This window comes from Amborella trichopoda, chromosome 11, assembly GCF_054954075.1.
Source record: "Amborella trichopoda isolate Santa Cruz 75 chromosome 11, AtrichopodaSantaCruz75HAP2 v2.0, whole genome shotgun sequence".
Classification (NCBI taxonomy): domain Eukaryota; kingdom Viridiplantae; phylum Streptophyta; class Magnoliopsida; order Amborellales; family Amborellaceae; genus Amborella; species Amborella trichopoda.
The window spans coordinates 35,748,698-35,775,460 of NC_142346.1; the positions used below are offsets into that span (position 1 = coordinate 35,748,698).

Consider the following 26,763-nt stretch of genomic DNA (forward strand, 5'->3'; position numbering starts at 1 on the left):
TCAAGTGCATAGAGCTTATGAATATTGTATAAGACCTCTTTGTTTCCTGTATCTCGAGGATAAATTGTCCTTCTTATGCACACCAATTACTCAATCGAACGATGGGCGAATATCATCTTGAGATAATGCTCCTGCATTCCTGAAAACAAAGAAGAATTTGAGCTTTGCACTTTGTCCGAGTACATGTGCGGGTAGGGCTCGTGTCTCGTTATCTTTTTGTGAGACCGGTTCATAGGGGGATCCAACGGTCATCTAGCCTTTAATACGTGTGGGACATCCAACAGTCATCTAGCCGTTAATGAGATGGAGGCTTGTAATAACAACCATCAAGTACATGTAGCTCATATAACTTGTAGTTGTTGGGGTACATATAACTTGTAGTTGTTGGGGTTCATATAACTTGTAGTTGTTGGGGTGCGTGTAACTTGTAGCTGTTGGGTGGTGTAAATAACCACCACAACACTAACGGGGCAGCCTCTTGGTGCTTTATTACAAGGGCTATCCGACCCATATGTTTTGATATATGCCTCTCTCAATAAACCATTATCTGTCATTTTAACAAGCAAACCAGTAGGCTAAATTCTCTCTCTCTATTCCAATTTATCCTCTATTCTATTTTATCTAGTTCTCTCTCTAATACAACAAGACTCTTGTGTCTATTATGTAGGTTCTAAGCTCGGGTGCATAGATGAACATTGTATTAGACCTTTTTGTTTTTCTGTATCCCGATGATGAGTTGCCCTTCTTATGTACACCAATTACTCAATCGAAGAGGGGGCAAATATCTTCTTGAGATAACGCTAATCAATCGAAGAGGGGGCAAATATCTTCTTGAGATAACGCCCCTGCGTGCTTAAAAACAAAGAAGAGTTCGCGCTTTGCACTTAGGGCTAGGAATGGCTAGATGACCTAACCGTCTCTTAGCCTAAAAAATTCAGGCTCAGGCCAACCTTGGGTCTTGCTCTTTCAATTTGTGCTCAAACTTCAAAGATTTTTTTCAAACTTTGTGATGCACTCTCTATTACCCAATTTCAGATTAAACCTATACTCAAGGACCAATCCCAATTCTTTTATTTGGATGCACGTTGTTCGTCACAGGGGCGAATTTATCAAGCTAACAAAATGGGGATACTTTTGCTCATTTGTAGTTAACAAGGAGAGGTTGTAGTACTTTTCCCTATTTTGTTTTCTTTTACTTTGAAACGTTTAAAATGGACTACCTTGGCCACCCATTTTTGTCTTGATGCTTCCAACACAATGCAAAATAGTTACTGAAAAATATGATCATTTATTTTTTGTACAAAGAGGTCATAATCATCCTAGGCCATTAGATTTGAAATTGGGTGGCTAGAGGTATGTATATGCCATTGACCAAGATCAATAATATCAAACTGTATGATACACCTCAAGTAGTTGAATTTGATATGGGTGCAGTTGGCATACAGACGCCTCCATAGGTGTAGAGGTATGGTACCCTTCAAATTTTATCATGGTATATAATTTTGTTGTAAAATGTTATTAGGATTATCTCAAAATCTATTTTCATATTTAATTATAAAATTTTAAATTTAAAAATTGGTTAAAATCAAGTAGATCTATAAACATATGAAAATCTTGAAAATAGACGGTGTAGATAATATGTTGTAAAATGCACTATTTCTGAGACTTAAAATCTTTTTATTTTTCATAGTCATACATCTCGATATCGAGATGATCAATCAAAGGGTTTTTCAACATTAAAATTAATTTTTCTGATGGATTTTTGAGGGGCATTTGCAGTTCTACATTATAAGGTAGCATCCTTATGTAAACTTTTTCCTTGATATATAGCTAATAAAAATAACTGACCACTTTGAATGAAATATAAGTAATCCTACCACAAATGCCAGTAACCTTCCAACATACAATCCCATAAAAAAGAAAAGTGTTATTGAAGTTAGAAAACATTCAAATTTTCATATGGATCTCGAGATATATGGATATAAAAAAACAAAAGAATTTCAAGAATTAAAAATAGTATATCTTTTAATAAGTTTTTCAGACCGTCAATTTTCAAGATTTTCAAACATTTATAAAAATGCACCAATTTTTAAATTTCGGATTTCATAATTATTATTGAATATAGATTTTCATGCTATTATAATATTTTTGATACTCGAACTATATATTTCGATAAAATTTAAAGGTACACCTTATTTATATGGTATAATGAAGTAGACACCTTTAACAAACCTGACCCAAAAAAGAATAGGGTCACTCATATTTTAGGAATAACTATATTTCTGATAATTTCCCATTAACAAAAAAAATCTACGGGAGAATGCGAAGATTTAAGCAGTTTGGTTTTTTTTTTTGGTAATTATGTGGAAGCAGTTTTGGGTATTGACTTTTAAACATAACATTAGGGATAATCTTGTTATTTAAAAAACAATTAGGGTGATGTCCATATTGTCTATCGAGCTAATTTGAAATTCCACACTCCGGTTTTTTAAAGGGAATCGAGGAAGGTGGAGGGACGATTCTCTGGCCCCTCTGTCTTCCCTCCATTCCCGAAATTTGGGGTTTAAGAATTCGAACCTCTTGCTTTTACAAGTATTTGGTGCCTTAGAGGCCGATTTCTAAACCCTAAATTTTACTTTGGGGAGAGAGAAAACTAAGTGTTCAAGGATTTACAGAGGGGGAAGTTAGGGTTCGTTCTTTCTGATACATATTGGAAACGTGATTTTGTTTTTGGTCGAATTGAAACGCTAATATGAGTAACCAGGCAGCTGGTACGAGAAGGCAAACGCTCGGCCAGAAACGGGGGCCTTCGACTGTGAAGAAATCTGTGAATTTAGAGAATGGAAGCAATGGCCATCCATCTAAACCTTCGTCTCCTAACCAGCCATCGTAAGTTTGAGCCTTTCAGCTATGTTAGGGTCTATTTCAATTGGATTTTTGTTTTTTCAGAAGTTCTTGATTGCCTTATTGGTTGAAATTTGAAGTTTTCTTATTTGGGTTTCTGATTTGTGGTTCTCTGACTATTTATTGGTGAGTTGTCTCAATAATTGTGTTAGGGCTTTGGGTATTCTGTTTGGGGTTTTCTGATATGGGCTTATTTGGGTTTTCACTAAATGGCCACAAATTTTTATATGAAAAGATAGTCCTTTTTCTCTTTCTGTTGTTTTTCCAATTGTTGGTAAGCACAGTTATCTTAAGTTGCGGTCGTTTTTGTACCATGAATGTAATATATTATTTTTAACAGATCAGTAAATGGTGAGAGGACTGTAAAGAAGCTGAGATTATCAAAGGCTTTGACGATTCCTGAGGGCACAACAGTTTCTGATGCCTGTCGACGAATGGCCACACGTCGAGTCGATGCTGTTTTACTTACAGATTCAAATGGTTTGCTCTCAGGAATTGTTACTGATAAGGTTATTTCACATTACTTCTTCTTTTTGGGTTGCCCCAATTTTTGTATGTTTGGGCATTGGGTTGCATCAGTTTTTTTAAAATGGTTTTGGATTATGTGTTGTGATGGTTTGTTTTGTCTTCAGGATATTGCTACAAGAGTCATTGCGGAGGGATTACGTCCTGAACAAACAATTGTATCCAAAATCATGACTAGAAATCCAGTTTTTGTCACGGCGGATTCATTGGCGATCGAGGCATTGCAAAAGATGGTCCAAGGTCAATTGCAGAACTTGCCTTTTCTTGTCCTCTCTATCTTTTTTATTGCCTTGAATGCTCACTAGTAACATTGCATTATTCACCTTCTGTTTTAGCATCATTCCTTAAGTTTGAAGTGGTACTGTTGAAACTTGCAATGCTTGGTTCAAAATCTTACCCATTGTTTAGCTGCAAATGAAAGTGAATTTTCACTGTTTCAAAATGTAGACGCCCACTTGCCACATACTGCATTAAATCATTTTGTGGTTTGAGGTAGTTTAGCTGCCATTTTTTTCAAATCCTTGTATTAGCTCAACACCATGGTCCTTTCATCCAATGTTGTTAAGACTCGACTGGATGTCGAACCACTGACAGCACCTGTCATGTCAAAACGGCCAGTACACAGATAAGTACATGAGATTAGGGATGCATGAAATTTTTTCATGTGTTTGTGATATAGTCCATGAGAACATTCTGAAGGCTACTTTCTACTTCTTGTTGTTGCTAATTCATTTTATTGATCACCTGTTTATTGTCTCTTTCTCTTTCTGTGAAAAATCTGTTGCAGTGTTTGTGCAATCTGGTTTTCATGTATTGAACCAAGCTTGCTTACTCTTCTCCTCTTCATTCTGGCAGGAAAATTCAGACATCTCCCTGTTGTAGAAAATGGTGAAGTTATTGCTTTGTTGGATATCACAAAGTGCCTCTATGATGCTATCTCTAGAATGGAGAGAGCTGCAGAACAAGGAAGCGCCATTGCAGCTGCTGTAGAAGGGGTAGAGCGTCAATGGGGAAGCAATTTTTCTGGTTGGATATAAGCTCTTCTGATATATTTCTGAAACATGATTTTATTATTATGTACCTTATACGGCTATTGGTGTATGACATTGATAAATGTTTGTGAATATCCATTTAATATAACCATGTCAAATTGCATTTGTGAATACTAGGGCATACTGCTATACACCTTATTCCGTTTCCATGTTACTCTGTATAGTGTTATTGACATTGATTGTGCCTTAAGTGATGTGGGGTACAACTATACATCCTAATTTTACTCCCAGATACCTAGACAACTTCTGTTGAAAATGATAGTTCGGTCCCTCTTTCATCATTAGGATGGCTTACTACAACTGGTACCTATAACGAATTGAATGATTGTAGCGAAGCTGTTATTCTTACCCGTGTCTCATGGGTTGCATACTAGAACAAGATGGATGCCTGTTCATGTCATTCTGTTTGCATCTATGTACATGTGAATATTCAAATAAGTACATATCTGCTGAAGGAGTATGAACCTTATCAACGGCCAACTCAAATTCTTCTCCCCTAGTGGCAACTTCTTATATATAGAAAAGCTATACATGGTGTCATTTTCATGATTCCTTTGGCTGAAATTTGTGTTCTTGTTTGTCATATCATGCTTTGAGAGGCCGGAAGCCCATCATAATTTCCTTAGTTTATTCTTATGTGGTATGCTTCTAATGGAGGCCATTCCCTCTTAACTGCAGCACCATATGCTTTCATTGAAACTCTTCGGGAAAGGATGTTCAAGCCCCCATTGTCGACAATTGTTACTGAAAACACCAAGTATGCTTTGCATAATCCTAAGAAAATTAATCTTATCATTCCTAACTGGCTTTACATTGCACAAGTAGGTTTGCATTTCACGATCTGAAAGGGGATATGCAAACTCTGATTGTTATTTTGTTTTGCAGGGTAGCAACTGTTTCACCATCTGATCCTGTCTATGTGGCTGCCAAAAAGATGCGAGAATTACGTGTGAATTCAGTAATAATTGTGACAGGAAACAAACCTCAAGGAATTCTTACGTATGTATTCTTTCTTTAGTTGTTCATCGTGTGTCTGGAATCTTATTCAATCTCAACACAATTTTGGCTGCTATCAATGAACTTTATTTGACTTATTTTGTTCTTACAGTTCAAAGGATATCCTTATGCGAGTTGTGGCCCAAAATCTTTCTCCTGAATTGACACTTGTGGAAAAGGTTTGCTCTTCTACAATGTGATAATTGCAACTTTTTTGGGATTCAGCATCTTCCATTGTAAAATTCTGATCTATTGTAAGGTTTTTCAATAGGTTTTGATTCACGTATTGTTTTAGATTTTACCATCATAAATTGGCTGCCCGTACTGCATTCTCCTAACTTTCTTGTAGTTGCTCCTTCAATCACACTTGCAAATGTGCCTATGTTACATGATCTCTTTTGAACCTATCTATCTATAGGAAGTAAATGTTTCTATAGTTTTGAGCTTTGTTTTCTTTCCTTTTTTGCTTTTTTCCCTTTTTGGGTAAGTGTGGTTTTAGAAGAGTCATCAAAGCAACATTGTAATGCTTTTACTTTCTTAGTTTTTAAAGTTTTTAAAGAAAATGATTTTAAAACTTAAACTCAGTTCAGTAACTGGCCTGGTCCAGAACTGAGTCACAACAACTCTACTCCGAATTGTCATGCAAAGGCTTGGCCGAGTGTATTCAATTTTTAAGGCCAAACGGTGTGACTTATCTGAGTTTCATAAACTTGCCAAGACTAGCCAGGCTGCCATGTCAAGTTGACTATGGTGAGTCATATTGCGACAAGTTCTAAAACACTTAGTTAGATATGCTTTGTTGATGTGTTCCTGAAGTCCTTATTATACATATGGCCACTTCTGGTATTTGTTTTTATTTATTTATTATTCGACACCTCCAATTTGGAGTGACTTATGATACTTGCTTATTTCTCGCTGACCGAGATGGTTGTAATCAGTACTAAATAATCTTTGATTTTCTTTTATTTTTTCTTTGGTTATGGGGGTTAATGGATCTTGAATGGAATTTATACTTATGAACTTCTCAAAGAAACTAATGTTTTAAGCTCACCTACAGTTCACATAGCTTTCCACGAATCTCACTTTTATGACTAGCTAGATCTTTTAAGTCATTGAACATGTTTCTGACCATGAATGGCAAGACACGATCCCCTTGCAATTAGCAAAAAAATCAAAATGAATCCTTTGCAATTTCTTAAACTTCTGAGATGTAGTGAAATTGCTCCCTATGAACTGTTAGCGGCATTTAAGCATTGTTGACCTAACTGGCTTCATACTATGTATAGTTGCTTCCAATGCTATTTTCCAATTGTATAAGGAAACATTCTATGGCATTGCAACAATGTGCACTCTGACATCAGTTGTCCCATTAATCTACCATTTTGTTTTTGTCTAAATCAACCTGTTTCTATGTTGTATTACATGGGATACTATAAATTGGTTGCAAATGGTCAATGCAGAAAGGAGCTACAATAAGTATTGCATATACATGACTTGGATCATTTTTTGTCTCCTTGATTGAAATGAAATCCCTGGTACATATCTGATATTTATTTGAGTGTAACTTCTGTGTTTGATGCTATGGGTTTTCTTTGGCTTATCCAATTGCAAAGCTGCATGTCTAGGAAAGTCTGTTTTTCATTTCCTAATTTTTTTTCTGCTCTTTTGATTTAGGTAATGACACCAAACCCTGAATGTGCAACATTGGACCACACTATTCTTGATGCTCTGCATATTATGCATGATGGAAAATTTTTACACCTTCCTGTGTTGGACAGAGGTATGCTGTAATTCTTAGACAGACGTGCTATAATCTAGTGCTTGCAGTTTGGTGGTATTTCTGATTGATACCTCATTCATATGGTTTGTGCAGATGGAAACATAGCTGCTTGTGTGGATGTTCTGCAAATAACTCAGGCAGCCATTTCTATGGTGAGAAAATTTGCTTTCTCAACAAGTGACATTAATATTTTTGAGTCTCATTCACATGATAGGTCGCAACTTGCAAGACAGTTGTAGTAAATTCTCTTAATATAATTTTGATTGAGGAGAGATATAGTTCTTATGCTTATTTCAGATGGGAATTTGAGTAGATATAGAAGTTACTGCAAATATGACCCAAATTTGGGTATCTCCATGTTATGAATTAAGGTATATCTCCATTGTGGAGTGCTGCTTCCAACCTGTTTACTATCTTTGTGTGTACGTGTGTGTGTGGCTGCTTGTGTCTATGGATCTGGTCATTTTTGCACTTCTATTGATGGGTCTATGTTTCTTTGATTTAGCTTATAGGAATTCATCTCCATATGATTCGTTGTTCCTATAGTAGTCTTAGAATTTTTCATTTTCTATTGTGCGTTGCATCTGTTTGAATTTTATAATATTTTATTTATTTATCCATTTTGTGTCTCTGGTCGGAGAGGCTACATTATTAATTAATGGTCATGGTTTGTTGAATAGAGTTTATTAAGTTTTGGCAATAGAGCTATCTTTTCCTTTATTAAGTTTATACGGCTTATGATTTCTCTTATTTAAAATCTCTAATCATTCTGTTGACTGGGGAATTATTCATATTTTCAGTTCAGTTACTATGTATTGAGATTTCAAAATGTTATGGTTCAGACTTTCTCAATACAGGTTTCCTTCTTAAGGGTCATAAAACGAGGCTTTCGTGTCTTAGTTCTTATCTTGGTTTTTTTTTTTTTTCTTTTTTGTGAAAAAATTATACATGTCTTTGACATGGGTACCATTAGATGAAAATCTTGCAACTGGTTTGTGTTGTATCTAAGTTATTATTAGTGCTGTTGATTCCTTAAAGGTTGAAGGTGGCACTGGGGCTGTGAACGATGTGGCTAACACAATGATGCAGAAATTCTGGGATTCTGCCCTTGCGCTCGAACCGCCTGAAGATGACTATGACACTCAAAGGTTGCTCTCTTTGGCTCTTGGGATATAATTTATTTTATTGAATTTACCCTTGGACAAAGAAAGGAGTTATTTCTGTTGAATTTCTACTTAACGAACATGTTATTATTGGCAGTGATGTATCTGCTTTGATGGTCGCTGATGGTATGGAGTCTGGAAGATCTGCTTATCCATCCCTGGGTCTTGGAAACACATTTTCTTTTAAGTTTGAGGATCGCAAGGGACGAGTACATAGGTTCAATTTTGGTGAGTCTACATTAAAATGATGTACAGTTTTGTTTCTGGAATTCATTATTTGGCCCCTATAACTATATTAGTTTTGTGTGCATGGTGACCGATGGTTAGGTACTGAAAATTTGGGAGAGTTGTCAAATGCTGTTCTCCAGCGAATAGGGCACTCTGAGGAGGATCGTCCACCACAGTTGTTGGTAAGGATATAATATCTCAGCTTTGTGTTTCTCTGCGTCTTCCTGTCCTATTAAAATTGATTGTATTTGTTTTGTTCTTCAAGTACCTGGATGATGAAGGGGACAAAGTCTTGCTTTCAAGTGACAGTGATCTTGTTGCAGCTACAAACCATGCTCGAATAGCTGGTTGGAAGGTAATGCTTCTTACTTTGAGTTGAATCTCATTCTTTTGTTGGGGGTTAGATATTTGGAGTGGTAACAGCCATGGGATTTTAGAGGAGAACTGGAAGTTGTCACTAAATATCAGAGTATGCTGTTTATATTGCAGTAGAGATTGCTTCAAGTTGATGGTTGCCTTGATCATTAATCTTGGTTGAACATTAACATAATGAAGGCTAATGTTATTGGAAAATTGTAGTTATGATTTGGGATTCTGTTACTATCAGTGTGCTCTTATCCTGTTGCTTGTAAATGTTACTCTTAATATTTTATTCTTTGCGGGATTCGGGGTCTTGAATGTGTAGTGGACTGAAAGGCAGTTTTTTAGAAGTTAACTATAGTAAAGGTCTTTTGGGGTCTAGTAAGAGAAAATCGATGGACTTTGGATGGTTTGTATACAAGTTTCTGAGGCTCAGGGAGTGGGTAGGTTATTCAATCATTAGTTAATGCTATAAATGAAATCTTTAATTTAGGAGGACTCACTGTCTCTTTCTCCCATGTGCTTAGTGAAGTTATGTGAAGACTTACTTGGGAAGACTTGAAAAGGAGTTACTTACTCCCTCTTCTGATTCTATTTTTCGGGTCACCCACCCTTGGTTGCTTTAGATGCAACTTGGTATTTGATTGTTTCTGTTGTTAACTATATGTAAGAAAAATTGTACAATTCTTGAACTGTTTGTGGGTTGACAAGGTTAGCGTGGTTTCTAGGGCTTTGAGGAAGATTAGTGGAAGCATAAGTCTGTTAAGAGGTGTTGAAGTTCTGATTGCTGCCATGAGCAAAGGGGATGAATCTATTGCTTATAAGTTAAGATTTTTTGGAATGTGAATTAGGCTCAAACACTCAATTTGGGTCAAATTGACTGCCTGAGTCAACTATGCTTTGAACATTAGCAAGTTTTATTATGGAAAAACTTGGGTTTGGGCTGAGTTTTCTTTAGTTTCTAGATTAGATATAGCTAAGGTTTCAAAAAATGCTAGGTGGCCCCTAGGCGGCCGGCTTGGCGCCCGCTTGGGCACCCTGTTGTACAAGTTCTATAGATATGTGGTTTATATACATATATTTGTGTCAATTTTAGTATTTAATACATTTGAAAATATTGTAAGTTTGTAACATATTTTTTCATATACGAACATATGACATATCACATATTGAGAATAAACTTGTTCAAAATTTCAAAATTCAAACCATACAAAATTTAGAAGTCTAATAGGATATGTATTACTAATAGTCTCCAACTCTCCATATTTCATAATACGTGAAATGGTTTAGGAAGCTTCTTCAAACCACAAAAAATACTTTTGATTCTCCAAAACAGGTATAGCTAAGAGATTGAGGGTTTATGGAATTTTTCTTTTAACTTTGGGGGTTAAAAATAACCCCCATAAGCTATTTAAACCTTTTTAAGGGTCAAAATTACCCCATTTTCCCTTTTGGGTATTGTTTTTTGTTTTAAAAGGCCGACGTCCTTGGGCGCCCTCCTAGGCACCCACCTAGCTTGCCTAGGCGCCCGCCCGTGCAGGTACATCTGCCCTTGTGGGGCCGCTTGGGTTTGGGCGTGTGGTATTTTGGTCCAGGCCGCCTAGGCGTTGGGCGGACCGTTTTTTAAAACAATGGATATAGCTAAGCCAGTACTAATTTGTTTTGCTGGTTTCGTGGCCCAATATGAATCCTTGCTTGAACTTGGCCGCAAATTTGAATGATGCTGATGTCACACAATGGTGTTTTTTCCTCCAAAATGAAATACCTTAGATGAGTTGATAGAGCTTCGACATCTGGCTATGCCTCAGTCAGGGACTGAGATTGAGAATTCAAACATGTACTTTCCTAGGGACAAGAGTATAGTTACTGGAATCTTCCACCCCAGGTGGCGATGTCGCTTCAGAATATCAATTCGGCGATTCGATCAACGAATCCTCATGGAACCTGATTTCTTAAAGTTAAGAATTTTGCTCCCACCTTTATAGAGTCCTGTTCTGATTTTTGGAATCCAGATTCCCCAGCATCAAAAACTTTGGTTTATAGAATCCCGTTTTGATTTCTGGGAAGAGCTTTACCTTGAGGCCTTGGCCCCTCCACATTGTTGGTGCATTGGCGGAGATTTCACTACTACAAGATGGTCATTCAAGCGAAATTCTAACTCGACGATCTCCCAATGTAAGTCGGATTTTCTGATCTGCTCTGACCTGCCTCCCAAGGAGCCTCACCACTCCATCAACCCCACTCTTTCAAAACTCGATCGTTTTCTTATCTCTTTGAACTGGGATGCCAAATTTCCTGGTTCACATTCCCTAGCCCTCCCTAAGCCCACTTTGGATCATTGCCCTATCTTGTTAGACATTGTTCCAGCCCCTCGATAGTCCAAGCCCTTCAAGTTCGAGCTGGCTTGGTTAGAGGAGGATAACTTCTATAACCTTTTTTGCACTTGGTGGACCTCTTTTTCTATCCAAGTCTACAGATGGGCAGGGTTTCGGCTCCAAAAGAAGCTTGAATGCCTTAAAGGTTGTCTTAAAACTTGGAACTTCCGGTCCCATAAGGCTTCTCTTCTCCATTCAATCCAATTGTTACTCTACAGGGGAGTTTCGTCCTCTTGCTGAAAATGAGAGATTTCTCCGATCCAATGCCAAGTTCGAACTCCAACTTCTCTTAAAGAAAGAGGAAATTTTTTGGGCCCAGCGGTCAAGAGTGAAATGGCTTAAGCACGGTGACCTCAACACCGGCTTTTTTCACAAAATGACCAATTGTAGAAGAAGGAATAATACCATTACTCAGATTAGAGTGGGAGATAAAATCACTGATCATTTTCAGAAACTTTTTGAGGCACCCCGAGGCCCTAGACCCTTTTCAAAGATCTTTCTTTCCTAGCCATCTCTCCCACTTCTGCTGGCTGGCTTGAGAGACCATTTGAAGAGTCCGAGATCTTAAAGGAAATCTAAGATCTTGGCCAAGATCGAGCCCTGGGCCCTGACAGATTCCCAATCTCTATTTTTAAGATTTTTGGGAATCTTTAAAAGAGGATATCCTTGCCTTCTTCCACGAATTCCATTCTAGAGGAATCATTCATCGTGCAATGAATGCTACTTTCATTGCACTCATTCCTAAGTCGAGGGTGTGGAAGAACTCAAAGATTTTAGACCTATTAGCTTGATCAATAGCTCTTATAAGATTCTTGCCAAGTACTCGCTTTGAGACTGCGAGAGGTCCTCAGCTCGGTGATCTCGCCAACTCAAGGAGCTTTCGTTAAAGACCGTCAAATTCTCGATGGAGCATTCGTTGCCCATGAGGCTATCCTCTCTCGGCTTGGTGCCAAGCTACCTATTTTAATCATCAAACTTGATTGGGAGAAAGCTTATGACCATGTTGATCGGTCCATCCTTGACGAGAGTCTCCGTCGCATGGGCTTCAGTAGTCGATGGAGAGCTTGGATCAAAGGTTGCATTTCAGGCCCCCAATTCTCCATTCTTATCAACAGTTCTCCCAAAGGCTTCTTCCCATCCTCTAGGGGACTCTGTCAGGGAGATCCTCTTTCCCCCTTTTTGTTTGCAATTGTAGCTGAAATCTTCAGTAGGTCTATCTCTCGTGTTTACCAGGCTGGCTTGCTCACAGGATTTAAAATCAGCAATTCAGGACTACTGATTACTCACTTACAATACGCCGACGATACCTTGTTGTTTTGTGAGGCGATGCAGGCACAACTCAACGCTCTTCATCTTTTCCTCAAGATTTTCGAGATGACCAGAGGCCTTAAGGTCAATAAGGTCAAATCTAAGATGAGTGGTGTTGCCTTGGACCCCTCTATCGTGAGGTACTTTTCTTCAATCTGGGGTTGCTCCGCGGAGGATCTGCCATCCTCATATCTGGGACTGCCCCTTTGCATAGGAAAGCCTAGACTGAATCTATGGAGCCATATCATTGATAGATATGACCGTAGATTGGCAGGGTGGAAAGGCAGATTCCTTTCTCCTGCTGGCTGCCTTACGTTGATAAAAGCCACCCTCTCGAGTTCCCCTACTTTTCAGATGTCGCTATTCCATATGCCAGCCTTGGTGGCCCACCGTTTGGAGCAGCTAATGAGGAACTTTTTGTGATCCAGCAATGGGGATAAGAAGATCCATCTAATATCTTGGCAGAATGTATGCAAACCTAAATCTCTAGGGGGGGCTGGGCATTAGAACCCTCAACGAGAATAACCTTTCATTACTCGGGAAATGGTGGTGGCGCTTAGCTACCCAAAGTTGTGGCAGGAGGTGATCAATTCGAAATACCGCAGTTCTTACCCTTCCTGGGTCCCCTCGTGACGAGCCCGTAGCAACTCCTTGGGGATATGGAAATCTTTACTGGGTTTTTACCCACACTTTTTGTCCAAGATCAGGTACAGGCCTAGGCAGGGCGACAAAACTCTCTTCTGGATCGATACTTGGCTGGAGAATGCACCCCTTAAAGACCTCTACCCTAGACTTTTTTTTCTGGCCTGTGACTTAAACGCAATGGTGGAATCCTAGTTTCAGCTGATGGGCAATAGGAGGGTGTGGTGCCTGTGCCCCATCCTCAGAAGACCACTCTTGGACCCAGAATTTCAGGATTTCACAGCCCTCTCCAATGCTCTAAATTCTGTCTTCTTGCCCCTCCAGGGCCAAAACAGCCTCATCTGGACCCCTAACCACTCGAGTTCCTTCTCGGTGGCCTCCTTCTACTCTTCTCTAGCTCATCCCAGAAGCCCCCCGTCTGCCCCACTTCGATCGTAAACAAAGTTCGGATCCCTTTGGTCCCCCCCAGGGTACAATTTTTCAATGGGATAGCTGGGTCCGAGAGAGCCCTTAACGTGGATCAATTACAGAGAAGGGGTCTACAAATTCCGAACAGATGCATCATGTGCACTGAAGATGAGGAGACCAATGCCCACCTCTTCATCCATTGCAAGTTCGCCTCAGCTATTTGGGCTAACATCCTTCAGCTATTCCGACGGCAGTGGGTCATGCCACCTGATGTGCCTCATCTCATCAGCTCTACTCTCTCAACCCCATGGCCTAAGGCTGGCACTATGCTGTGGCAGGCTTCAGTGGCTGCCACTCTTTGGACCATCTGGACTGAGAGAAATGGAAGAATTTTTCGAAGCCAGTCATCTTCTTTGAATGCACTAGTAGAAACGATCAGAGAAGCTGTCATCTTCTAGGCCACCCACCACAAACACTTCAGAAATCTTTGCCACTTTGATTTTCTACACAGCGGGACTCCCATCCTCTCCTTCAAACCTCAAAGGCCCCCACGCTCTTCCATGTGGAGACCACCTGAAGTAGGCCACATCAAACTCAACTTTGACGGGTGCTCTCTCGGAAATCCAAGCCTTGCTTGCATAGGGGGCTTGTTCCGCAACCACAACAGCAATACCCTTTTCTCCTTTTCTATTCCCATGTCTTTGATTCAACGATTGTAGAGGCCTTTGCCCTCCGAGAAGGCCTCAGGATGTTGGATACTAGCTGGGGGCAGTATGTTACCATTAAAGGCGACTCTTACAGTGTTATAGCCTGGGCCTCAGGCACTGGCCCCTTGGCCTTGGAGGCTGGACAATATTTCGAAGGAATTTGTCTTCTCACAAGGAATCCACACATCTCGTGGAATCATGTTTGGAGAGAAGCAAATGGTGAGGCTGATTCTCTGGCAAAGGCAGCCGCTACTTTGTCTAATGCCAACCTGAGACACCTCTAGGGAACCTTAGCTCGGTCTCCTATCACAGATTGGCATCGATATATTGGCTCGATTCATGTAAAGCTTTTTTGACATACCCGTGGTTATGTACAGGGAACCTGTTTGTGGGTCGCCTATTTTTTGGGTGGAACCAATCTGTGGGTATCCTGCCCCCTCTCTTCATACTTTCTTTGCTCCGTTTAAGTTTAATACAGTTAACATATTAAAAAAAAACAAATGTTGTTTATAGGTGCATATGGGGTCTATGTTGCGTGAGAGAGAGAGAACGAGAGATGGGGGGAGGCTTGCATTGAACGCTTGGAGGCCATCTTCTGGTTCTTCGTCTTATATGTAGAGAGAGAGAGAGAGAGAGCACATGGGCCCGTGTGAGAGAGAGAGAGAGAGAGAGAGAGAGAGAGAGAGAGAGAGAGAGAGAGAGGCCTCAAATAGGCCCTAACTATTTTCTTTTTGGGCCTCAAATATGCCTTAATTATTATTATTTTCTTTAAAAAGGGGTGGCACTAGGTGGGCACCTAGGAACATGTCCCTCTAGGGCGCCCGCCTAGACTCATACTAGGCGGCCGCCTAGGCAGCTGGGTGGCGGAATTTTTTAAATTGTTATTTGGAATCCAGATTTGACAAAATCTCATTTTCAAGTATACTTACAAGAAACTAAATCTTTTTTTCAAGAATATATATCAAAACCAAAATCTCATTTTCAAGTATAGATATGATAATATTTGGATGATTTGTACACAAACATGAATTCCCTAGTGGACTAGTGAAGCATCTGTTATGTGAAATTCATTATTAATTATTATGTGATCGCTATCAAAAACTCTACTTAGCATCATTACTAAATTCCGAGAACCCATAAGAAATATCTTTTGTTTTTTCTTCTAAGTTTCTTTATTAGTAAATCAAGTATATGTACTTTCGTTATTCAATCTAGAACGTCGGTAAACCTCAAATCTAGTTTTAAGGACACTTGGCCTTGATTCCGATATTTGTGGGGAACTGTAATTAAGCCACTCAATACATCGATTTCGATACCAGAGGAGTCCTTGTTTAGGTCTTTAGGAGTGTCGAGGACCTCAATTCCAATGGGAGGGAAACCCTAGTGAAGAATACTCAATACATTGATTCCGATACTAAGGGGCTCTTCATTAATAATACTTAGAACCTCGAACCTTTTCCCAATAAAGCTTGTTTCTTGATGATTTCCAACACGGTTCAAGGGGTTTGGAAGCACAATTCTAGAAAGGCAGGAATCTCGATTCCAATAGGGTCAGAGTCTGATTCCCAAAAAAGCAGAATGCTCAATTCCTGGAATTTGCATTGTATAGACGGCGGTTTGGAACCATAGTAATGTTTTAGGCCCTCGTGGTTCCATGCTTGCTTTTGCTAAAATGCTTACAAATTTCTCATGCTTCCAACAACTATGTACAAGAGATGGGAGATGTGAGACAGGAGATGAGATTAGGCAAAGATAGAGGGCTATTGTTGGCAACCCATCATGACATCCCATCCACCCGCCATCATGACCCGTCCCAGACCCACCAACTCAAGAAAACGTTTTCCCTAGCAAGCTTGCCGAACTGTTACCCACCGACTCGAGAAAACTTTTTCCCTATGCGCATCTTATCTTTCTAGAAAGCAAGCCTACCCAAAAGCACCAGAAGCAGCTGCAAGCACAGCAGTTCGTACCTGGTCTTCCAACCCTTGGAAACAAACCACAAAAAAAGACAGAGATGAAGAAGAAGAAAAGTGAACGATTCCGAACACCGGATCCCTTCGCAAAACATCTCACCACAACTTTCTGACCCTGTTACAACCTAAACCTCAAGGCTCAAACTCTCTCAACCCCAAAAGTCTTCGCCCACAACCTCAAAGTCCAAACTACTCGCTACACATAAACGTCATCCTTCATTTCCAGATTCAAAACCTCAATCAACTAATGTTCCAGTGCATTGCTACATTCAAAATCTCTATCCTACGCCAAATCTTTTGGCCTAACCACCTACAGCCGTGCAAAATGTATTCCCATCCTCCTCAATGGTACTCCCACTATTATAATAGGTTCCGATATCAGCAATAAAAGAACATCCTTCTTGAAGGCATCTCTCATCCGATTCTTCTAGCTGCTCAGGCCAGACACCAAGGGCATACCAGTCATCACAACATATGCTGGGGAACTTTGGGAATCCATGCAGAGCCCCCGCAGCTGGTGGCATCATATTCTCCATCCCCTCCTCAGACAAATCACAAAACTAGCTATTGGTGCTGGTGGTACCAATAGCTAGTTTCATTGGCACCTACCTCAGGCTGAGGCCTTGGTCACAAGGATGAAAGCCCAAAAAACCAAAAAGATAAGGATCAAAGCCACCAGCATACCCCTACACTCATGGCATCATGAATCATTCAGGACTCAATCGGAAACTTGGAATGTAGTTCTCTTGGGAATCTCTGGGAAACTGAGTCCCAAAAAATGGTGGCAAAGGAAAATTGTTGACCTGGAAACTAGGTAACTTGTTAAGTAACCTGTCTCAGAATTTCTGGTGCTGGCAATTTCCCTGTATGGTAATCTGGAAAGCTGGAAGCCACTGCTCCAACTGTTTATTACATAACTCATTGATTATAGGGTGAAATTTATCATTTGTTTATAACCATCCATGTCACTACCTAAAAGATTGACTATTCAAATTGTAAGTTGTTGGCAATTTGGCATATAAATCTCTCTCTCTTTCTCTCATAGTGTCTTACTCTCTTTGATGATTTTCTTTAGGTGAGCCTTTTATTTTGTGAAGCTTGTATTTCCAACTCAAATAACTATGCATCCATTATCCTACCAGATCGATTGATTTTTTTTGTCGAATCTACTGCTCTCTACAAGGATTAATTCTTTTACTTAATATACTCAAAGGAGATAGAATACATTGATAAGGCATGCAATGTTAGGAGTTATGTTTTTCTTCTAAGTCGGTCCCACTGAAGATGTTAGTAAGTCATTTAGGCAGTATGCCTCCAATGTTCCAGATCCCTTGTCAAAGTAGCTTTTGAACTAAAAATGTCAATTCCAATATGAACTATGAGAAACATTAGTGTAATGGGACTCGGTCGGTTACTCGGCCTCGCCCTAGGTCCATGGCTAGTTTTGTTGTACACCCACCATATTTAGTTTATATAGATTAATCTAGTGATGTTACTCATAATTGTTAAAATTGCGCACTCTGGGTAGCACGAATGTTTATGTCCCATCTTGGTTCGGGTTTGAACCGTGCCTGGAACACTCCCTTTTTTTTTATCTTTAAACCGAACCCCCCTTCTAAGTTGTTAAAAAAATGAAGGGGGAAGTCAAGGGGTATCGAGGATTCGAACCCAAGACTTGCTACAAGGAGGCATACAAAGGGAAAGCCACTCAACCAACCTTTTGATGTTTTGTGAAGTAGTAAGAAGGTTTTATATTTTATAGGTATTTTTTTGCATTTTTTTTTTTTAAGTTGCACCGGACTCAGGCAAGTGACTCGTGCTTGCTCGAGTACCCTGGCTGAGTCAATTTTCGGTAAACTAAGAAACAACATCCCAAATCTCTGTTTCACCTTGGCCAAACTCCTCTTGTGATACTTCTTGGTCCTGATGATGATCCTCTTAGCATTGACCCCCAGCCACAAATGAAGATTCTTGCAAACATATGGGATTGGGATACCATTCCATGAAGTCCTCAGTCCGTAGCTTTTTGATGAAATTCTTTCATGATATTCTAGTGCTCTCAAAAACAAGTTCGATTCCCTAACTTTAGACTCTATTTATTTGGGTCGGAAAGCCCTACGATTGGGTCTCCCTTCTTGCCATCGGTGCCTCATGAGGCATTTGGGTTGTCATGGACCCCCACTGTAGTTACCAAGATCTCCTGCTCTAATTTTACCCTCTCAGTTTCTGCGTCTTCTCAAGAATGTCCAACAACTTCAAGGTGGTCTATGGAATATATAGAGCAAACATGAAAGAACTTTCGGGGCAAGGCCAAACTCAACTCTGCCCCCTCCCTTGGTGTTTTAATGTCATTAGATGGCCCACCGAAGAGAACCTAGTTGGAAAAATCACTTTTAGTATAGCAGGCTTCTTTAATTTCATGGTCAGCAAGAACCTTATAGATATTCCACGTAATGGTGCCTCTTATACTTGGTCCAACTACTCATTTGTCCTATAAAAATCAAAATAAATAGATTCCTTGTATCTCCAGATTGGGAGGATAGGTTCCTAGGGGTACACTCTATTACCCTAGAGTGTACCCTATCTGAACTCACTTTAGATCCTTTCTACACATCTTGCTCAACAAAACCGACCTTATCTGGGCCATAATTACCTGAAGCGTGTGAGGAGGGGGTCGCTCCAGCTCTAGAAGCTTGGTCTCATGCCCCGAGACACTTGATCTCTTTCTAGGAATTTCCTTGATTTATAGATCACGATCCAGGCAATCGAGGAACGAGAACCTAGGTTAGTGGCAGCTAGATCCTTATGCCCAAAAAGTTCCATTACTAACTAGAATCGCGAATTGAGTGTCTTTTACTTCGAGAGCAAGTTTCACCAACACATTTCAGGTTCTTATACAATGGAACAATCTCCCATTTTTTATGACCTAAAAACTTTCTAAAGGCCCTAATTTATTTTACCATTTACCACTTTACACACCTTGTGAATCATGACTTTAACTAGTTTCAAAGAAAGGAAAGAAGAAAGGGCAGGGAGAGAGAAGGAAGAAGATGGAAGGAGATGGAAGGAGATAGAAGAGATAGTTGAGTTGCGGTTTTAATCGAGGAATGAGGTCATGATCAATAGTCTTACTTCCTTGGGGCTAGTTCATTGGGTCCTATCCACCTCTCAAAGGACTCCTATTGCTTGAGTGTTGATTACCCAAATTGAGCCACTCATGGGGTTGCCTTATGGGTGGTGGAATAACATATATGCTTGGATGTATATGAGGTCTCTCTTATCTATATATCCTTGAGCTCCTAGTAATCTTTGATGTAGAAGAGCTATTGGGAACTATATGTGGCAATGCCTTTCCCTTTTTTTTTTTTTCAAAAGGAAGGCTTGTTTATCACAACATTTTTTTTTGAAAGCAATCTATAGCAGGATTATTAAATATAATCATCAACCTATAGTCGAGTGGGAATCGTCCGTTCCTTTCATTTCATGATGTACAGAACTCGTTCCCTCAACTACGGATCTTTGATCCTCCCTCACTCTTGTGTACCCGTTTCCGATGCCAAAGCTCCCCTCACTCTTGTTCCACGTAACTATGATCTGGGTCCACGTAACTAATTCACAGTATGTTAGAAGAAAAGGTCCTTCATTTGATTCCTCACTGGTGGACCAGTTCTGAAGTCCTTGGATGGGCAGGCTTCGATCTTCCCAATTAACTGAATTTATAAATACTAAACTCAAGTAGTAATTTGCGAGTAGTTTAGCCTCCGAGGATCCAAAGTCTATATTAGTTTGAAGAGATTATGGAGCTAGACCCAGTCAAAAGGACAACATAGTTGTTGAGCAGGATCAAGAGAGGGGATTGTTGCTTACAGAAGTTTTGTAGGTAGTGAACATCCATATAATAAAACTTTATAAACATAAAAAAGTAGGATAGAATTTTAAAAATAATAGATGGATCTTGCTACCCAGGTTTTGTCTAGAATAAAATTGTACCCCTTTCCTTAACCAAAATTTACCTTGTGATTAATTTTGTGGGTTCTACAAATGGAGCCCATCAAAGGAGAGCTCATGCTCTTTCTAAACAACTTAATAGAATTAGTTCTCAGTGTTTTAAAATGCGGGATACAGCCAAAAGTGTTGAGGGGACCGATGTGGCGATGCGGTTCGGATGTGGGTGTGGTCAATAAATATAAAACATTTCTAAAAAATCTAAAAAAAATAGGTTAAATGTATAGAAAAAAATATGGAGGTGATATATGTGATAGTAGGTATCTATATTATTCATTAACTCCAAAAGTATTAGCTTTCGGAGATTCTGTATTCACTATCCCCTGATAGAAACTATAAATTTGAAACTAGCTTCATAAAGCATTCAACAATCAACAACCATAAGCACAAATCTTCAACCAAAAACATTAAAGTTACAAATTTTATAAACACTTTAATCTTGAAAAGAGTCCATGAAGTTCTTCGACTCGATTTGTATGCTTTTTATAAACTTAATAAATTTATAAAAATGTTAAAATGTTGTAACCTTACCGTATTAGAGCATTTATGAAGATCAATAAATTTTATAAATTCATTAATTTGTAACTCTACTGTTTTAATCCATGAAACTCTTTAAAGTTACAAATTTTATTTGAAAAGTACTGGGAAAAGTTCTTCGATCTGTAACTTTTAATCTTCATAGACTTTTAGTTTGTAGTATCTTGTATTACAAATCGAAGAACTTCAACAAATAAAATTTCAGCCCAAAATTGTTTTTTTATTCAATTAATCCAATAAAAGCCACGGATGTGGCTGAAAAATGTTGTTTGGGTGGTTTAATTCCCCCCCAAACCCTTTCCCCCATTTTCAAAGGTCAAAACGACCTTATTGCCACTGCCCAAGGGGTACAATTTTGAAAAAAATGGCGGACAGATTATGCGGCCTGATGCGATCGATGCGGGATACGGCTCTGATGCGGGCGCATCTCTTCAAACCGCATATCTAGGAAAGTGTGATGTGCTGGGTGGCGCATAGCGCTTGATGCAGCGCTTATGTAGCGATGCGATCGCATTTTAAAATGTTGTTAGTTCTTAAGAAAGGAGGGAAAAAGTGTTTCCAAGAAAAAGGGGGAATACATGGGTAATGAGTTCTAGCTCGCGAACCTTGGAAATTGCATTCCATAAGCGGGAGCATAATAAATAGGATCTCCTAATCTATGTATGGATCCTGCTTCAGGATAAGTATCTCCATGGAATCTCAATCTCCCCTTTTCAGGGATCACTCCTAGCCACTCAAAGGTGCTACAAGAGGCCAAGAGAATGATCCGTTTCGATCTTAGTTGCGATCCTAATCTCTCTCTCTAATGCATTTGGATGTTGTGAAGTGTATACTTGCAAATAGAACAAGTTGTTATGCTTTTGGATGTTTTCATCAACAAAAAGTTTGCTCCCTTGGATTGTTATTGGTTATCTCGATGTATCTTATCATAATATCTTTTTTATTGTATTTTGTGAGATTACTGTTGCATAAACTACATCTGAAAGGAATAAAAATATTATTTATTAATTAAATACTATTTAATAAATAAGTAATTGTTGTTTATTGCATTTTTTGTGTGCCCATTTATTATTGTATTTTGGAGACTTAATGTTTTTTTCATATTTTAATAAAATTTCTAATCTCGATCCTTCACTCCGCCTCCCTCTCCTGTCGCTGCCACCATTCTCGCTTGAAGCAACCGTGAGCAGGAGTGACACCTTAGATAGATGCTCCAGTAATTATGGTCCTGTGTCTCGTCTGGCAATGTGAGAGCAAGATCAACCTTTCTGAAAGATGAATTCCAAATGGTTCTCAATTTAGAGGAACTATTCTTGTCCCAAAGATTCTGCATCCAGTGGCTTAAGGAACCAAAACACCCACTCCCCTTCACAAGGCATTGAATTGTTGGAGCAATATTGTTCTGCAAATCAAAGAGGGAGACAATATCTGGAGGTTCTGGCCGTGTTGCGGAGACTGTTGCAAACTTGCTTGATAGACTTCTAATTTTGACCTCTCTGCTTGACTTAGGATGATCAATCTCCATTTTAAATTCCACTCGGAGTGATTGGCTAGATGGTTAAAGCAGCCTTTCACCAAATATGAGATACTCAAAGTCATAGCCGCCCTTGGCCATAATAAATCACCTGGGCCTCATGGCTTCTCGGTGATTATTTACCACCAAATTTGGCATTGTATCAGCTGCAGATGTCATAACTATGTTCCCTGTGTTCTTTGACCCGATGAGCCAAAGGACTGTCGTACTATCAGCCTCATCAAGAGTTTCTACAAAATTCTTGCCCAAATGTTGGCCACCCGCTTGTGTCATGTTTCAAACCTGGTTATCTAAGCGCACCAGTGCGTTTTCATACAAGCTAGGCAATTCCTTGATGGAGCTTGAATTGACGACGAGTGCATCCAAGCAAGGAACTCATTCAATAGTCCTGGCTTGCTTTTCAAGTCGGACTTTGAAAGGTCTATGATCATCGATTTATAGATCCCTGAACCAGTCCATTGCCTTGATGGGTTCGGTTGGAGATTGTGGATCCCCTCATGCTTCTTGTCAGCTTGCTTTTCAGTCCTCATGAATGGAAATCCACATGATTTATTTTCCTCTAGGGGACAATGTCAAGGAGAATCCTTATCCCCCTTCTTCTGGTAGTGGCTGAGATCTTCAGCATTTCCATCGCCAATCTCCACAACAACCACAGCCTCCTGGGCTCCCCTGCCTCCAATACATAGATGATACCCTCTTCTTTTGCGATACCTGTCAGGCCCAAGTTAACTCCCTTTGGCAATCAACATGAGACTTGGGCTTCCCAAAAATTGCACCCTTGATGTAGCAAAAGGACTAGGTTGTGTAGATAAGCTTTCTGCCAAATACCTGGTTTCCCATTGTCTGTGGGGAAGACAAGAAGCCCTTTGTGACTGGGTCATGAGAAAGTTAGAAAAAAGATAGGCGGCCTTGTAGTGCTGGATAGTTTCTTTCACTGGCTGCATCCCTTTGATCAAGGCTACTCTGGCAAGCATTCTCGTGTTTCAATTTTCCATTTCCTGAATAGCGATTCCGTCAAACATAAATTAGATAAAGGAATAAGACATTTCCTATGGAACGGGGCTCGGAGTGAGCACAAATTCCATCTGGCTTTATGATAAACCCTATGCTTAATCAAAAGAGAGGGGGCCTTGGGGATCAAAAAGTTAAGAGTATTGTGACAACTAGCATTAAAAAATTCTGCCGCCTAACTGCCTAGGTGAAAGAATTTAAAAAATGCCTCGGCGCTGTTTGGGCGAAGTCATTATGCACCTTGTCTCTGGGCGCCTGCCTAGGTAGGCAAGCCGCCGCCTAGGCACTATTGTCTAGGCACCCGCCTAGGTGCTGCCCCATGACACTTTGCAGACGAGCGGAAAAATACCCTCGGTGAGGATAAAAAAATGTAATCTTCCACCCCCCCCCCCCCCCCCCCCCCCGAAGAGGGGGGAAAGGGTTTAAGGGGGTATTTTAAATCCCCAGAACAAAAACCGTGGCCTTTAGGGTGAGAAAACCCCCCCAAAAACCACAATTTTGTGATTTATTGAAAGATCGATAAATTTTTTATTTGTTCGATTTCTTTCCAAAACAAAGGCAATAGTTTGTGGGTGGTTTGGAGCTTCTAGTAGTTGATTTTGAGAACTTATGGCCATAGACGAGGTTTGCATCGACATTGATTTGATTTTGATATTTTTGAAGTATTATCATATTTGAAGGAGGGTTTTGATTTTATTTTGCTACAACATATTATGTTATGAATCATGTGTTTTTTCTTTTACTTTTCTTTTTCTTTGACGATATATTTATATGCTTGTAATTAAAAGATTGATTTTTTGTGATTAATTGAATTTTTCTCATTTGGACAGCAGCATATATCGTATTCTTTTATGAATAGTTAATTCTTTTTTGCTACAATTTGTCGTGTTTTGATATTCTATTATTTTTGTTTTACTTTATTTGATCAATAATTGATTATGTGATATCTTAATGGGTTTAAGTCTTATGTGAAAGTGAAACTAAGGTCTTACATATTCAGTTATCCTTTTAATGGGTTAAGTCTTATCTGAATCCGTTTTTTTAAACAATGGTGACAAGGCTTTGTTGGGCAAATGGTGGTGGAGGTTTGCCATGGGAAAAGGCCATTTGTGGCAGCAGGTAGTCAAATACAGGTATTGGGCGATGCCTCGGGTTGGTTTCCCAAGGTGCCCTAGGCCTCAGGGGATGGAAAGTTGTTATCGGTATCAACCGGGCTATCTTGGTAATTAGATTTGCAATAAGACAGGGAATCTAGTTATGTTTTGGAAGGACATGTAGTTAGGTATGCAACGACTTCAGGAGGACTTCTACTTATTCTTGCTAGCACCCCATAGGATCATCATTCAGGCCTTATTTTAATTAATTGATGTCGGCTATGATAAGATGTGGTAAAGTTTTACGCTGGCTGCCTACCTAATGCAACCCAACTCTTTTACCTGGGCTTGGGATGGGTTAAGGGACAGTTTAAAGCCCTCACCCCTCTTAGACCAAGAAGGGAAAAGAGAATGAATGTGCAAAATGTCAATTTCCAAATGATATATTTGAAGAAAACCGGTAATCACCATTTTCACAAGAGAATTCATGAGCTATGAATGGAAAAAGTAAATATTTTAAAAAGACAAATTATGAAGGGAAAAGACAAATCTTTGAGGATGCAAATTCTGTTGTGGACACCCTGGCCAGAAAATGGGCTGCGAGTGGAAACATCAATGCGTGGAGGCCCTTGTCCGAGTCTCTTGGTTGTACTAACCACAATTTTGTACTGTTGCACAAATATACTTTAACATTTTCATAACCTTCACTGACTGTCTTTTATTTCGTACAAGTTGTACACTTCTACCTATTTTGATAGATGCTGTTTGTACAAAAAAAAGAAAAAAGAAAAAGAAAGAAGAAAAAGAAAAAAGAAAAGAAAAAATGAACCTGGAGCTTTTTCATGCGCTCTTCTTTGTAGCTTCGCTTGGTCTTTTCCATTTTAATCTCAACTTTCTTTAGCCAATAAAGTGAAGGCCCTTGACCTATAGAGTCTCTTGGTTGTACTAACAACAATGTTGTACAGTTGCGCAAATATACATTAACATTTTTTGTAACCTTCCACTGACTATTATTATCTTTCGTACTAGTTGTACACTTTTTCCTAATTTGATATGATGTTGCTTTATCGAAAAAAAAAGAACCTGGAGGTTTTTCGTGCTCTCTGTAGCTTCTTTTGGTGTTCAATTTAATCTCTCCTTTCTTTAGCCAATAAAGTGAAGGCCCTTGTCCTATGGAGTCTCTTCGCTGTACCAACAAAAATTTGTACAAGTTTTACACTTCTTAATTTAATATAATGCCCCTTATCAGGGGGAAATAAAAGAACATGGAGCTTTTTCATGCTTTTCTTTGTGGCTTTGCTTGGTCTTCTCCAATTTAATTTCACATTTCTTTTGCCAATAAAGTGAATCAATCTTTACTCTCTCTCTTTTTTTGGGAGGGGGCATAAGGTTGACTAATTAATCACTCTTTACTCTCCTTTAATTTTATTTAATCACCAACTTTTTATCAATAAAAGGTTATCACTTTGTCTCTTATCTATTCTCCCTCCTGGTTCTTTTTCTGTATTCCCTCTGATCCTTTTTGGACCTGTTCTCTTTGTGTTTATCATGTAAATAGAATTTCTTTGTTCTTTGTTTGCAGGTCTTGAGGTTGCATCTTGACTACTCAGATCACCAGGAGAAGTCCCATTCAAAGTCTACATCGGGTGTTGAAGTCATGGAAAGACGGGGATGGACATCTCTTCATTCTGGGCTTTTGGCAGGTGCAGTTTTGTTAACAGGCATCAGTGTGATGGTTTACTTGAAACGATACAAGTCATGAGCCCTAAGCATTTGCATGAGCATTGCTGGGTCTGCAGTGATTCCTTTTCCATGTTTGAGTTGCTTTAAAATGGGGAGCAGGCTAAAATTATGAAAGGTTCACAAAAGTGACTTAGGGTTTTTATAGGGGCCATTAAGATCTTCAGGTTGAGATGCCTTGGGTGTGGATGGGGCAATGGCTATGAAAATTATAGCTGGATCAGTAAGAGAGAGGTGGATGGTTGAGGATATGTGGTACATAAATTATTAACAAAGCTTCTCTTCTAACAATATACAAAGAGAGAAGTCACTCCTAGTGACCTAAAGAGATATATTTACTAAGATTATTGGTCTTAGGAAAATGCTATCCTCATGTGACATTGAAAATCTTTTTATTTTAAATTGAGCCAATTTAGTATAA

General features: G+C 39.3%; 1 protein-coding gene across 1 annotated transcript; it reads left to right on the top strand.

The window, feature by feature from the left end:
• The first annotated feature begins 2,475 nt into the window (after positions 1 to 2,475).
• Positions 2,476 to 26,763, top strand: LOC18436727 (CBS domain-containing protein CBSCBSPB3). The gene is made up of 14 exons (XM_006846950.4): positions 2,476 to 2,889; positions 3,245 to 3,413; positions 3,537 to 3,669; positions 4,285 to 4,455; positions 5,160 to 5,238; positions 5,367 to 5,480; positions 5,590 to 5,656; positions 7,152 to 7,257; positions 7,351 to 7,409; positions 8,296 to 8,405; positions 8,518 to 8,648; positions 8,748 to 8,830; positions 8,914 to 9,003; positions 26,185 to 26,763. Exons 1-14 carry the CDS (start codon positions 2,753 to 2,755, stop codon positions 26,362 to 26,364), a joined length of 1,629 nt encoding a protein of 542 aa, XP_006847013.1. The 5' UTR covers positions 2,476 to 2,752; the 3' UTR covers positions 26,365 to 26,763.